Source organism: Pseudophryne corroboree, chromosome 2 (genome assembly GCF_028390025.1).
Source record: "Pseudophryne corroboree isolate aPseCor3 chromosome 2, aPseCor3.hap2, whole genome shotgun sequence".
NCBI lineage: Eukaryota > Metazoa > Chordata > Amphibia > Anura > Myobatrachidae > Pseudophryne > Pseudophryne corroboree.
Window position 1 is genome coordinate 376,692,950 of NC_086445.1, and position 15,200 is coordinate 376,708,149.

A 15,200-nucleotide genomic window follows, 5' to 3' on the forward strand; every position below is an offset into this window, starting at 1 on the left:
TGAATATAACTGGTACATACTTGGCAGTCCCGAAAAGGTTAAGCAAGGATACGCAGAGACCATGCCTCTAATACTTTATGTAGAGTTAGCAATACCAATACTACAGATGTTTTATTACAGCTAGTACTCATGCTATTTTTATATTATTCCATTATTTCTGTGAAAATTCAACAAACATGAAATTCATACCGCTCTTATAAGTCCTGTGCCAGTCTCCATTGTGCTCAGTCTCGTGTCACCAATCTTTATAGCTAGGATCTGAGCTCCTGGAGCTACGCCATTTCTTTCAGGTTCCTCAGGAAAGTATCCAGCAGCAATACTGGCCACGTGTGTACCATGAGCACCTATAATGTGTAATCACAGATGTTCAAATATAACTATTCTATTACAATGAAGCTCATGTGCTTGCTGTACTGTACATACACCAACAATATGACAGACCAAGACCTAGGAGGATGCAGAATCAGAGACCGACTACGGGCTGCATGTAATGACGCCCGAGATTGCCGGAGGTACAGGATGCCAGCCAATCTTAGACGCTTTTTTTTTTTTTTTTTTTTAAGAGGGGCAGTCACTTACAAGGCAAAACCATGTCTTGTAAGTGATTGTCCAGCATCTGACACTACCGGCGATCTCTGGCGTCATTACATCCGGCCACATATTGGAAAAACAGAATTTGAATTACCTACCGGTAAATCCTTTTCTTGTAGACCGTAGAGGATGTTGGGGTTCTATTTAGTACCATGGGGTATAGACTGGTACACTAGGAGCCACTGGCACTTTAAGAGTTTAATAGTGTGGGCTGGCCCCTCCCACCAGACTCAGTCTAGAAACTGTGCCAGAGGAGACGGACATGCTTCGAGAGAAGGAAATACACAGATAGTGGCGAGATTCACACCAGCTCACACACAAAAGGAAAACCAAGCTAACCAACTTGAAACAATTCAGCAACGACTGAACCAATAATACTTAACCAAGTAACAAGCAAAAATACGAAGCACTGGGCGAGCGCCCAGCATCCTCTACGGACTACGAGAAAAGAATTTATCGGTACGTATATAAAATCCTGTTTTCTCTTACGTCCTAGAGGAGCTGGGGATCCATTTAGTACCATGGGGATGTACCAAAGCTCCCAGTACGGGAGGGAGAGTGCTGAGGGTCCTGCAGAACTGATAGACCAAACTGTAGGTCCTCAGAGGCCAAAGTATCGAACTTGTAGCACTTAGCAAACGTGTTCGACCCTGACCAAGTAGCTGCTCGGCAAAGCTGGAGGGCCGAGACACCCTGGGCTGCCACCCAGGAAGAACTCACTTTACGAGTAGAGTGAGCCTGTACAGAACTTGGAACCGGCAATCCTGCCGTAGAATAAGCATGCTGGATAGTAAGCCTGATCCAGCGAGTAATAGTCTGCTTAGAAGCAGTACACCCAATTTTGTTGGGATCATAAAGGATAAATAGTGCGTTCGACTTTCTGTGACTAGCAGTTCTCTTCACATATATTTTTAAAGCCCTCAGAACATCCAAGGACTTTGAAGTAGTCGAGGTGTCAGTAGCCACTGGCACCACAATAGGTTGGTTGATATGAAAAGCCAACACAACCTTTGGAAGAAATTGCTGATGCGTTCTGAGCTCAGCTCTATCCTCATGGAAAATCAAGTAGGGGCTCTTGTGCGACAATGCCCCCAATTCTGACTCATGTCTTGCAGAAGCCAATGCCAACAGTGTGACCACCTTCCAAGTAAGAAACTTAACGTCCACCTCCTGCAAAGGTTCGAACAATCCGATTGCAGGAACTGCAGCACCACATTAAGATCCCAAGGTGCCGTAGGAGGCACAAAGGGTGGTTGGATGTGCAGAACCCCTTTCAAGAATGTCTGAACCTCAGGGAGAGCAGCCAATTGTTTCTGGAAGAAAATGGACAAGGCCGAAAACTGGACCTTTATGAAGCCTCAGCGTAGGCCCACATCCACACTAGCTTGCAGAAAGAGGAGAAAACGTCCTAGTTGAAACTTCATTGCAGGAAACTTCATGGATTCACACCAAGACACATACTTTTTCCAAATCAGATGGTAATGTTTAGACGTTACTCCCTTCCTAGCTTGGATCAGAGTAGGAATGACTTTGTTAGGAATCCCCTTCCAAGCTAAGATCTGGCTTCAACCTCCATACCGTCAAACGTAGCCATGGTAAGTGTTGATAGGCGAACGGCCCCTGTTGTAGAAGGTCCTCGTGAAGAGGAAGAGGCCTCAGATCCTCCAGCAGTAATTCGAGAAGATCCGCGTACCAAGCCCTTCTTGGCCAGTTTGGAGCAATGAGGATCACCTGAACTCTTGTTCTTTTTATTAGTTTGAGAATCCTTGGGATGAGTGGAAATGGAGGGAACACATACACTGAATGGAACACCCACGGAGTTACCAGGGAGTCCACCGCCACTGCTTGTGGGTCTCTTGAGCTGGAACAGTACCTCTAAAACTTCTTGAGGAGAGAGGCCATCATGTCTATCTGAGGTACACCCCATCGGCTTGTTACCTCTGCGAATACCTCCGGGTGGAGGCCCCATACTCCTGGATGGAGATCGTGTCTGCTGAGGAAGTCCGCTTCCCAGTTGTCCACTCCTGGGAATGAAGATCGCCGACAGCGCCACCGCGTGCCTTTCTGCCCAGAGGAAGATTCTTGTTACCTCTGACATGGCAGCTCTGCTCTTCGTTACATTGTCCAACTGAACCTGAATGGCCTGATCTTGCAGAAGATGTGCCGCTTGTAGAAGATCGTTGTATATGGCCCTTAGTTCCAGAATGTTTATTGGAAGGTTGGTTTCCAGACTTGACCACTTTCCTAGGAAGTTTATCCCCTGGGTGACTGCTCCCCAACCTCTGAGACTTGCATCCGTGGTTAGAAGGATCCAATTCTGAAACCCGAACCTGCGCCCCTCGAGTAGGTGAGAAGATTGCAGCCACCAGAGGAGTGAAGTTCTGGCTTTTGGCGACAGGCGTATCTGCTGGTGCATGTGAAGATGTGATCCTGACCACTTGTCCAGGAGATCCAGCTGGAAGAACCTTGCATGGAATATTCCATACTGCAGAGCCTCGTAGGAGGCTACCATCTTTCCCAGAAGACGAATGCACTGATGAACAGATACCCGGGCTGGCTTCAGGATTTCCTGGTCCATTGATTTGATCACCAATGCTTTATCCACTGGTAGAAACACCCTCTGTACTTCTGTGTCGAGTATCATCCCCAGGAAGGGCAGTCTCCTTGTCGGCTCCAAATCTGACTTTGGAAGGTTCAGGATCCACCCATGATCCCGGAATATTTGAGTTGAGAGAGCAATACTCTGCAACAGCCTCTCCCTGGAAGACGCTTTTATCAGCAGATCGTCCATATATAGCATAATGTTCACGCCCTGCTTGCGGAGGAGCAGCATCATCTCTACCATGACCTTGGTGAACACTCTCGGTGCTGTGGAGAGGCCAAATGGCAAGGTCTGGAACTGATCGTGACAATCATGTAGTGCAAACCTTAGATAGACCTGCTGAGGATGCCAGATTGGAATGTGAAGGTACGCATCCTTGATATCCAGGGATACTAAAAATTCCCCCTCCTCCAGCCCTGAGATCACCGCTCTCAGAGACTCCATCTTGAATTTGAATACCTTTAAGTAGGGGTTCAATAACTTCAGGTTCAATATTGGTCTTAAAGACCACAAACAAATTTGAGTAGTAACCCTTGGTTTTTTTTGGAGAGGTGAAACTGGAACAATGACATTTGTTAGTACCAATTTTGAATGGCTTCATGCAGGATTGTACTTTGTCTGTAAGCCTGATTTGAAGAATCTGTGAGGTGGGAATTCCTGAAACTCCAGTCTGTACCCCTGGGCAACAATATCCTTTACCCAGGGGTCTAAGGCCTGATGACGCCCAGATGTGACTGAAGTTTTTTAGTTTTGCTCCTACCTGCCCGATCTCCAGGCTGCGAGGTCCACCGTCATGCTGAAAATTTTGATGAAGCAGAACCTGGTTTCTGTTCCTGGGAACCTGTTGGTGCAGGTTTTTTAGATTTTCCCCGACCTCCCCTAAAGAAGGTGTGGGAACCCTTGGATTTTTAAAATTTTGCGGTCCGAAAGGACTGCAGTGTAGGTGTAGGATATGATTTCCTAGCCGGTGCAGCTGCAGAAGGAAGAACGGTCGACTTACCCCAGTTGCCTTGGATATCCACGTATCCAGTGTGTCCCCAAACAGGGCCTCACCTGTGAAGGGTAGGTTCTCCACACTTCTTTGATTCTGCATCCGCAGTCCATTGGCGCAGCCACAATCCTCTGCGTGCAGAGACTGCCATGGTTGTGGCCCTTGCGTTAAGCCTGCGGAATCCTGGATGTGACGTAAAAACAAGTCAATGTCACTCCTATTCATGGAATCTAATTCATCAAGTAAGGTGCCCGACCACTTTACTATGGCCCTAGAAATCAACGCACAAGCAATAGTGGGTCTCAGAGCCACTCCCGTAGCAGTGTATAGCGATTTGAGCGTAGTCTCAATCTTGCGGTCAGCCGGATCCTTAAGGGAGGCTGAGCCAGGGACAGGTAAGACAACCTTTTTTGACAATCTAGATACAGAAGCGTCCACTATAGGTGGGCTTTCCCACTTCTTCCTATCCTCTTCAGGGAAAGGGAAAGAAATTAGTATTCTTTAGGGATTTGGAATTTTTTCTCTGGGTTCTCCCAGGTTTTTTCAAATAGGGAGTTCAACTCATTAGAAGCAGGGAAGGTAAGCGAGGATTTCTTATTTAAATTAAAATAATTCACCTCTTCCTGAACAGGTACCTTCTCAGTAATATGCAAAGCATCCCTAATGGCTTCAATCATCCGTTGCACCCCTTTGGCAAGGGCTGCACCCCCTCTGCATATTCCCATCACCGTTGCCTGTATCAGAGTCGGTATCAGTGTCAGCTTGCATTATTTGTGCAAGTGTACGTTTTTGTGGGTATGTAGGTGGGTTGAGAGGCGCAGTAGTGGGGGCTGAATACATCATAACCTCCATAGATTTGCTAAAAAACTGTGTCTCCTTCTCAGTATGGGACAATCTTGTAGAAATACTGGATATCATCCTCCTTATGGAATCCACCCAGGCGGGTTCAGACCCAGAAGGTTGAGCATTTGTACTCTCTTGAGTACATGGTATAGAGTCCTCAGGTGAAGATATACATTCTGCAGTACACGACCCACAGTCCCTAGACATGGTAATGTGAGATATATGCACCCTTACACACACAGGAAATTGTCAGACACAGGTTCCCCCAGAGTACCTTCAGAGAGTCACAGAGTATGAGGAGCCAGCCACACCGCGCCCTTTCAGGCTGTTAATACGCTAACAGTCCGGTGCTGACTAACTATCCTTAACAGGGTAGCTAGTAGTATTATCACACTCCCCCCCAAATCTATAACCCCCTGGTACCGCAGAGGTGCTGGAGTTAAGTGGAGGGACAGCGCTTCCCTGTCAGCGTCTTGTGCGGAGATCTGCAGGGAGAAAAAGGCGCTGGTGAGCTGCTGGTCCACTCTGAGAGGAAGCCCCACCCCCTGCAATGGGGCACGGCTTCCCGCACTTTGTTATTTATACTGGCCTGAGGTATTATTGTTAACAGTGGGATTAGCCCCTGTTAGCTTTTGACTAGTGTAGGGTTTATCGCGCAGGCTCAGGGCGCCCCTCAATAGTGCCTACATACTGTGCATGTTGCTGAGCCTTCCTGGAGCTCCCCTAGCTGTGGCCCTCATCCCATGCGATCAATTAGACGCTGCCTATGGGGAGGGATTTTTGGCATAGCAAGGCTGCGATCGCTTGTGCAGCCCTTCTAAGCAAAAAAAGTTTTGAGCAAAAAACGACCAGGGTCAGACTTGCTTACCCTGTTCTACGGATCCAGCGATGAAGGTCCCGGAATTGACGTCAGACATCCGCCCTCCAAACACCTGCGTTCGCCTCACCACGCCTTAAAAACGGTCAATTGACGCCCCAGAACGCCTCCCGACTGTCGGTCTTCTAGCGAACGCTGCTGCAATCTTTTTTTCTGCTGGCGGTGTCGCTGCCCGGTGACTGCCACCGCCGGGCAACGACGCGCATGCGCATTGCGGCCGCTGCGCAAGCGCAGTCCCGACCCATTCACACCGTATCGATGAACCGCTGTGTGCGAACGGGTCGGAATGACCCCCTTTGACCGGCTCCTCCGGGCACATTTTCTAAACTGAGTCTGGTAGGAGGGGCATAGAGAGAGGGGCCAGCCCACACTATTAAACTCTTAAAGTGCCCGTGGCTCCTAGTGGACCAGTCTATACCCCATGGTACTAAATGGAACCCCAGCAGCCTCTAGGACATAAGAGAAATTAGGAAGTGAAGTTGAGTAGGAAACAGGTGGAGTCTCTTAATAGCATGTTGCCTTTGTGTATCGTAGTTCAATTAGGTCACTGTGTATTCAACAAGAATCGTGCTAATATATGGACAGAGCGCAACTATGAACCGATTTGTATATTTTGGTGTTAAAATGCCGTGCCATTTTCTTTTCTAACCAAAAGTGAATGTCAAATACATAGAGCAAAATGACAGCTGCACAAAAAGTCTACGAAAGTATGACTAGCTTTCCGAGAATGTGGGTACATCAGAAGCTAGATGGCAGTTTGCAGAAGAGCAGGATTTTGCACTGGCCAATGAGAGGAGTTGAGAGGAATGAAGGCTTCGGTTACAAAGTATAGAGTAGTGATGCTGGTGAGCCTATTTATGCAGACCAGTTAAAAAATGAGGAGAATATACATATATAATATAATATAATATATAATATACACAGGTTGAGTATCCCTTATCCAAAATGCTTGGGACCAGAAGTATTTTGGATATCGGATTTTTCCGTATTTTGGAATAATTGCATACCATAATGAGATATCATGGTGATGGCACCTAAGTCTAAGCACAGAATGCATTTATGTTTCATGTACACCTTATACACACAGCCTGAAGGTCATTTTAGCCAATATTTTTAATAACTTTGTGCATTAAACAAAGTTTGTGTACATTCATACAATTCATTTATATTTTATATACACCTTATACACACAGCCTGATGGTCATTTAATACAATATTTTTAATAACTGTGTATTAAACCAAGTTTGTGTACATAGAAGCATCAGAAAACAAAGGTTTCACGATCTCAGTCTCACTCCAAAAAATCCATATTTCAGAATATTTGGATATGGGATACGCAACCTGTAAAATATATATATATATATATATATATATATATATATATATACACATACATACATACATACATGCATACACACATATATACATACATATATATATATATATATATATATATATACACATATATATATATACATACATATATACACACACACACATATATATTTATTTTAATTACAGGTTGAGTATCCCATATCCAAATATTCCGAATTATGGATTTTTTGGAGTGAGACAGATCGTGAAACCTTTGTTTTCTGATGCTTCTATGTACACAAACTTGGTTGAATACACAATACATATATATATCCCGACGAAAATATTTAATTATATTGAAACGTTGATCAGCAGACTGTGGTCCGCATCATTTATTCAAACAAAAGAGCTGAGTGCCGCGCCGCCGAGCATATTATATATATATATATATATATATATATATATATATATATATATATATATATACATACATACATACATACATACATACATACATACATATATATATATATACACATATATATATATATATATATATATATATATATATATATATATATATATATATATACACATATATATATATATATATATATATATATACACACATACACACACATATATAAATACATAAACACACGCATACATACATACATACATACATACATACATACTATCTACTGAATGGGAATTTTAGGCATAGGATCCTCACTATACAGTACATTGAATGCAGAAGTGGTTCTCATGTTTCAGCATTCAATGCTGCTCCATGCACTTGTAGGGTTAGAAACATGGCAATGCATGATCCTGACACACAGGCAATTTATCAGACTCATGGATACATTTATTGTCAGACACATTTATGAAAGCTGTTGTACTACCATTCACACATTTACATCACTGTGAAATATTTAAATAGCAGTGTCTCAAGTACACTTATCTTTCTTTATCTTGGCTCTTTATGTGACATGGGGGGGTAATTCCAAGTTGATCGTAGCTGTGCTAAATTTAGCACAGCTACGATCTTCTTCCCTGACATGCGGGCGGACGCCCTGCACAGGGCTAGCCCGCCCCGCATGTCTGTCCGGCCCCCCTCGCAGAAGTGCAAAGGCATCGCACAGCGGCGATGCCTTTGCACTTCACGAGTAGCTCCCGGCCAGCGTAGCTTTAGCGTGCTGGCTGGGAGCTACTCGTCGCTCCTCGGCCCGGAGCGGCTGCGTGTGACGTAACGCAGCCGCTGCGGCCTGCCCCCCGTTCGGTCCGGCCACGCCTGCGTTGGCCGGACCAAACCCGCCGTTCCGCCCCTTCCCGCCCAGCGATCACCTCTGCCTGTCAATCAGCTGGGCGGGAGGGTCAGAAAGACCCCCCAGGTGCGCCGGCCTGGGTGCACCTAGTCACTGTGGGCGTCTCTGTCTGGACGGGCGCACATCCGGACAGAGGCGCTTCCCCATTCACTTTAATGGAGAGTGTCTCCGTCCATGCACCCGGACAGAGACGATCTGAATGGGAAGCGGCTCGTGCACTCCTGGCGTGACTAGGCGGACGGATCGCCTAGTGACGCCGGGAGTGCACGCCTGCGACTAGGAAGGAGGGGATAAAGAGAAGGCTCCATCTGTAGGAGCTATTCAATTCAGCGCAATGTTAAACAGCGCTGGGAATGAGTGCCCAAAGCTATTCAATTGTATGCATTGCACCCTAAACTTATGTCGGGAGATGAAGAATAGTGTACCTAAAGCCAGGGGTTTAGTCGCAGTAAAAGGTATTCTCCAACATAAATGCCTGGCACGATGCTGTTAACAACTGCAGTAAGCCCACAGCTAGCAGAGAGGAACTAGTTTAATCCAATTTCTGTCCCCAACTCAGGAGGGTGCGAGCAGTAATCCTCTAGTTGCGGGTTTACAGTGCAGCTAATTTAATAGCTCCTAAGTGAATAAGATCCGGTCACTCAACCCGGCGCTATCAAACACAGCTCTAATTTGAACTGCCCCCACAGGCTGCATGCTTACACTATGAGGCATATTCAATTAGCGCAAGATTTACTGAATGGGAAGAGCTCTGGATTTCACACCTGGAGTTATTCAATTATTCATTATTTCCCAGCGAAGTAAAACCTCTGTTAATGTGCTGTAACCCATAGATTCCACGTGAACCTATAGTTTTCTCAGCGAGTTAAATCCCAAGGGTGCATTTTAAACACAACTTTTCCTTGCAGATACTAAAACTGCAAGGAAAAATACACCCTCTGGGCTTAGGGGTGTTATTCAGGTTTGTTAGCAAACCAAAAAAGCTAGCAATTGGGCAAAACCATGTTGCACTGCGGGGAGCAGATGTAACATGTGCAGAGAGAGAGTTAGATTTGGGTGGGGTGTGATCAAACTGAAACCTAAATTGCAGTGTAGAAATGTATTTACCCTGCACAGAAACAATACAACCCACCCAAATCTAAAGGTGTGTACACATGGTGAGATAAATTTGTAAGATTTTGACTATATAGTTAAAATCTTAAAAGTTAGTGCATATCTCAAGGTGTTAGGCAGCTTGCGATACAGATTCGATCCTGATGTGCGCTCCCGTGGGGTCGGTATCGTAAGGCTAGTCAGTCAAGATAGACTGTGCAGGCAAGTCAATCTAGTGTACTATCTAGTACAAAGCATAGTAAAAATTGGCACTTAGTCAAAATCGTATATAGACAAAATCTGTGCTATCTGGGCCCTGGGTGAGTTCAAAGGAAATCGCATAGTCAAAATCGGACACATCAAGTATCTCACCGTGTGTACACACACACACACACACACACACACACCTTAACTCTCTCTGTACATGCAGGATCTCACCGTGTTTACACACACCTTAACTCTCTCCGTACATGCAGGATCTCACCTTGTGTACACACACACACACACACACACCTTAACTCTCTCTGTACATGCAGGATCTCACCTTGTGTACACACACACACCTTAACTCTCTCTGTACATGCAGGATCTCACCGTGTTTACACACACACACACACACACCTTAACTCTCTCTGTACATGCAGGATCTCACCTTGTGTACACACACACCTTAACTCTCTCCGTACATGCAGGATCTCACCTTGTGTACACACACACACACACACACCTTAACTCTCTCTGTACATGCAGGATCTCACAGTGTGTACACACACCTTAACTCTCTCTGTACATGCAGTGCAACATGGTTTTGACCAATTGCTAACATTTTTGTTTGCTAACAAACCTGAATAAACCTCATAACGCGCAGGAAAAACAGGATCTAACTGAATAGGTCCCAATAAGCTAACTAGATATGCCCCAATGCATATATTGTTGACAGCAAAACAGCACTCTTAATATTCTGTACTTGCCACTGTCATTTTTGTGCAGATGTGTGCTATCTAGAAGGTTTGTGTTACAATAAATATTTAAGTAGAAAAACTCACCCCCACTTGTTACAATAGAGAGCAAATTCCCATCATCATAAATGCATACGGAGTAATTCAGCATTTCTGTTGTGCCAAAAGAAGCATACTCTTGTGTCTCTCTGTAACTTCCCAACACAGTGCAAGCTTCAAGATCTCCACACTCACTTGTGTCCATGCATGCTCTGCAAGAAAGCAAATAAGCCAATACGCATAAGTCCTACAGATGTAGCCATGCTCATCTATTTTCCATGTTGCATATAGCATGAAAAACTAGTTGCATTACGTTTCCCTGTGCTTTGTCGCAGCGTCGCATATTCAGTCGCAATGTAATAAATTGAGTCTACACTGGGTGCAATACTGGTGTTGGTCCACCAGGTGTCGCTTTTCAAAACCACGTGTGAAGTCTCCATTGTAAAGTGAAACTATGATCGTAGTTTAAGAACTATTTTTTTTTAGATGCTTTATTTCCATCTCAAATGCACCGAACACTATTAAGTAGCATGTTACATTATGGTTGATATACTGTAATGTATCTTCCTCTCCCGCCGCTCCACATCTGCAACTCCCCTTCGATAAAACCTACACTTGCTCCCATTACCCCACAGAATCCTCTTTAAACTCCTCACTTACACATACAAAGCCCTCTCTAATTCTACTGCACCATACATCTCCAACCTCATCTCCCTACATACTCCCGCCCGCCAACTCCGGTTGGCCAATGACCATCACCCCTCGTCTACCCTGGTCACTACATCCCATGCGCAAATCCAAGGTTTTGCCCGTGCTGCCCCTCTTCGCTGGAACAAGCTCCCTTGCTCTATTAGACGTTACCCGACCTTGCAAAGCTTAAAACAGGCACTAAAAACTCATTTGTTCATCAAAGCCTACTCTTCCGCATAACCCAGTTTTGAGGCCGCTCTCCCATCCTCGTGCCTTGGCCATCTTTGCCTTGCTTACTTCTTAACACCAGGCCACCTTCCGCTTGCTTGTACTCCATGTCACCCGTCTGTCTCCCTCCTCTCCTAGATTGTAAACTTCCCTCCTGTTCTCACAGCACTCTTCTCGTGCACTTCAATTACAGCTCTCTCCTACTCAGTGACTGTCTAGACCTGCATTTCCTCCTGCTCGTGACTGTTTATGTCTTCCAATGGTTACCCGACCCCAGTAGTATGCAGACTACTTCTTTGCTTCCTGACATCACAGCTGTATTGTGTACTGAGAACTGTGGTGCGAATTATTACTTGTGCTCTGTTTTAGTTTTCCGTGATGTTAAGTTCTGCATACCCTGTATTGTTCCAATGTGCTGAACACTTGCGGTGCATTATAAATAAATAATAATAATAATAATAATAATAATAATAATAATAGGAGATTTGTAATTTGAAATATACAGTATATCATGAGTGCCCCAGCACAGCAAAATTGTGTAATAAAACTTACTGCGTTAAGACTTGTTAAACATTTTTTTAATTGTTTTTGCGCACCGTGACTTCTGCTGTATTCTCGGACCTTGCAATTTTGCAGCAGAAGTGAGGCAGTAATACCATGCTTATACAGTACTGTATATGGTTGGGGCACTCATGATCACTCACAGTAACTACAGTACCAGTATAAGCACAGAAAAAGTTTTTTTGCATTGAGCTAATAGCGTGCGTCAATGCCCCACTGAAAATGACACTAAACTTTATTGTATTGTATATCTGTGTAAGAAGTAGCATCAACAGCTTTTTTCTAAATCTCCCAAAACAAGTTCTGTTATGGTTTGTATACAGACTCAGATGTGCACACAGATATATCAATCAGTTTAGAAAAATAAGAATTTACTTACCGATAATTCTATTTCTCGTAGTCCGTAGTGGATGCTGGGACTCCGTCAGGACCATGGGGAATAGCGGCTCCGCAGGAGACAGGGCACAAAAGTAAAAGCTTTAGGATCAGGTGGTGTGCACTGGCTCCTCCCCCTATGACCCTCCTCCAAGCCTCAGTTAGGATACGGGTGCCCGGACGAGCGTACACAATAAGGAAGGATTTTGAATCCCGGGTAAGACTCATACCAGCCACACCAATCACACTGTACAACCTGTGATCTGAACCCAGTTAACAGCATGATAACAGCGGAGCCTCTGAAAAGATGGCTCACAACAATAATAACCCGATTTTTGTAACAATAACTATGTACAAGTATTGCAGACAATCCGCACTTGGGATGGGCGCCCAGCATCCACTACGGACTACGAGAAATAGAATTATCGGTAAGTAAATTCTTATTTTCTCTGACGTCCTAGTGGATGCTGGGACTCCGTCAGGACCATGGGGATTATACCAAAGCTCCCAAACGGGCGGGAGAGTGCGGATGACTCTGCAGCACCAAATGAGAGAACTCCAGGTCCTCCTCAGCCAGGGTATCAAATTTGTAGAATTTTGCAAACGTGTTTGCTCCTGACCAAGTATCAGCTCGGCAAAGTTGTAAAGCCGAGACCCCTCGGGCAGCCGCCCAAGATGAGCCCACCTTCCTTGTGAAATGGGCATTTACATATTTTGGCTGTGGCAGGCCTGCCACAGAATGTGCAAGCTGAATTGTACTACACATCCAACTAGCAATCGTCTGCTTAGAAGCAAGAGCACCCAGTTTGTTGGGTGCATACAGGATAACAGCAAGTCAGTTTTCCCGACTCCAGCCGTCCTGGAAACCTATATTTTCAGGGTCCTGACAACATCTAGCAACTTGGAGTCCTCCAAGTCCCTAATAGCCGCAGGTACCACAATAAACTGGTTCAGGTGAAACGCTGACACCACCTTAGGGAGAAACTGGGGACGAGTCCGCAGCTCTGCCCTGTCCGAATGGACAATCAGATATGGGCTTTTGTGAGACAAAGCCACCAATTCTGACACTCGCCTGGCCGAGGCCAGGGCCAACCGCATGGTCACTTTTCATGTGAGATATTTCAAATCCACAGATTTGAGCGGTTTAAAATGTGATTTGAGGAATCCCAGAACTACGTTGAGATCCCACAGTGCCACTGGAGGCACAAAAGGGGGTTGTATATGCAGTACTCCCTTGACAAACTTCTGGACTTCAGGAAGTGAAGCCAATTCTTTCTGGAAGAAAATTGACAGGGCCGAAATTTGAACCTTAATGGACCCCAATTTGAGGCCCATAGACACTCCTGTTTGCAGGAAATGCAGGAATCGACCGAGTTGAAATTTCTTCGTGGGGCCTTCCTGGCCTCACACCACGCAACATATTTTCGCCACATGTGGTGATAATGTTGTGCGGTCACCTCCTTCCTGGCTTTGACCAGGGTAGGAATGACCTCTTCCGGAATGCCTTTTTCCCTTAGGATCCGGCGTTCCACCGCCATGCCGTCAAACGCAGCCGCGGTAAGTCTTGGAACAGACATGGTACTTGCTGAAGCAAGTCCCTTCTTAGCGGCAGAGGCCATGAGTCCTCTGTGAGCATTTCTTGAAGTTCCGGGTACCAAGTCCTTCTTGGCCAATCCGGAGCCACGAGTATAGTTCTTACTCCTCTACGTCTTATAATTCTCAGTACCTTGGGTATGATAAGCAGAGGAGGGAACACATACACCGACTGGTACACCCACTGTGTTACCAGAACGTCCACAGCTATTGCCTGAGGGTCTCTTGTGTTCAGGCGGGACGCCATCATGTCCACCTTTGGTCTTTCCCAACGGTTCACAATCATGTGGAAGACTTCCCGATGAAGTCCCCACTCTCCCGGGTGGAGGTCGTGCCTGCTGAGGAAGTCTGCTTCCCAGTTGTTCACTCCCGGAATGAACACTGCTGACAGTGCTATCCCATGATTTTCCGCCCAGCGAAGAATCTTTGCAGTTTCTGCCATTTCCCTCTTGCTTCTTGTGCCGCCCTGTCTGTTTACGTGGGCGACTGCCGTGATGTTGTCCCACTGGATCAATACCGGCTGACCTTGAAGCAGAGGTCTTGCTAAGCTTAGAGCATTGTTTTATGTGGAGAGAAGTCTCCAGACTTGATCACACTCCCTGGAAATTTTTTCCCTGTGTGACTGCTCCCCAGCCTCTCTGGCTGGCATCCGTGGTCACCAGGACCCAGTCCTGAATGCCGAATCTGCGGCCCTTTAGTAGATGAGCACTCTGCAGCCACCGCAGAAGAAACACCCTTGTCCTTGGAGACAGGGTTATCCGCTGATGCATCTGAAGATGCGATCCGGACCATTTTTCCAGCAGATCCCACTGAAAAGTTCTTGCGTGAAATCTGCCGAATGGAATCGCTTCGTAAGAAGCCACCATTTTTCCCAGGACCCTTGTGCAATGATGCACTGACACTTTTCCAGGTTTTAGGAGGTTCCTGACTAGCTCGGATAACTCCCTTGCTTTCTTCTCCGGGAGAAACACCCTTTTCTGGACTGTGTCCAGAATCATCCCTAGGAACAGCAAATTGTCGTCGGAAACAGCTGCGGTTTTGGAATATTTAGAATCCACCCATGCTGTCGTAGAACTACTTGAGATAGTGCTACTCCGACCTCCAACTGTTCTCTGGACCT

At 45.6% G+C, this 15,200-nt stretch overlaps 1 protein-coding gene across 2 annotated transcripts in view; it reads right to left on the minus strand.

Moving 5' to 3' along the window:
• TPP2 (tripeptidyl peptidase 2) overlaps positions 1-15,200 on the minus strand; it is a 329,315-nt gene that overhangs the window by 194,176 nt on the left and 119,939 nt on the right. For both annotated transcript variants that reach the window (XM_063953225.1, XM_063953224.1), the window contains exons 6-7: positions 10,682-10,845; positions 190-344 (exon numbers count right to left, since the gene is read on the minus strand). In XM_063953225.1, coding sequence (XP_063809295.1) covers positions 190-344; positions 10,682-10,845 — 319 coding nt within the window. The remainder of the gene's footprint in view (positions 1-189; positions 345-10,681; positions 10,846-15,200) is intronic.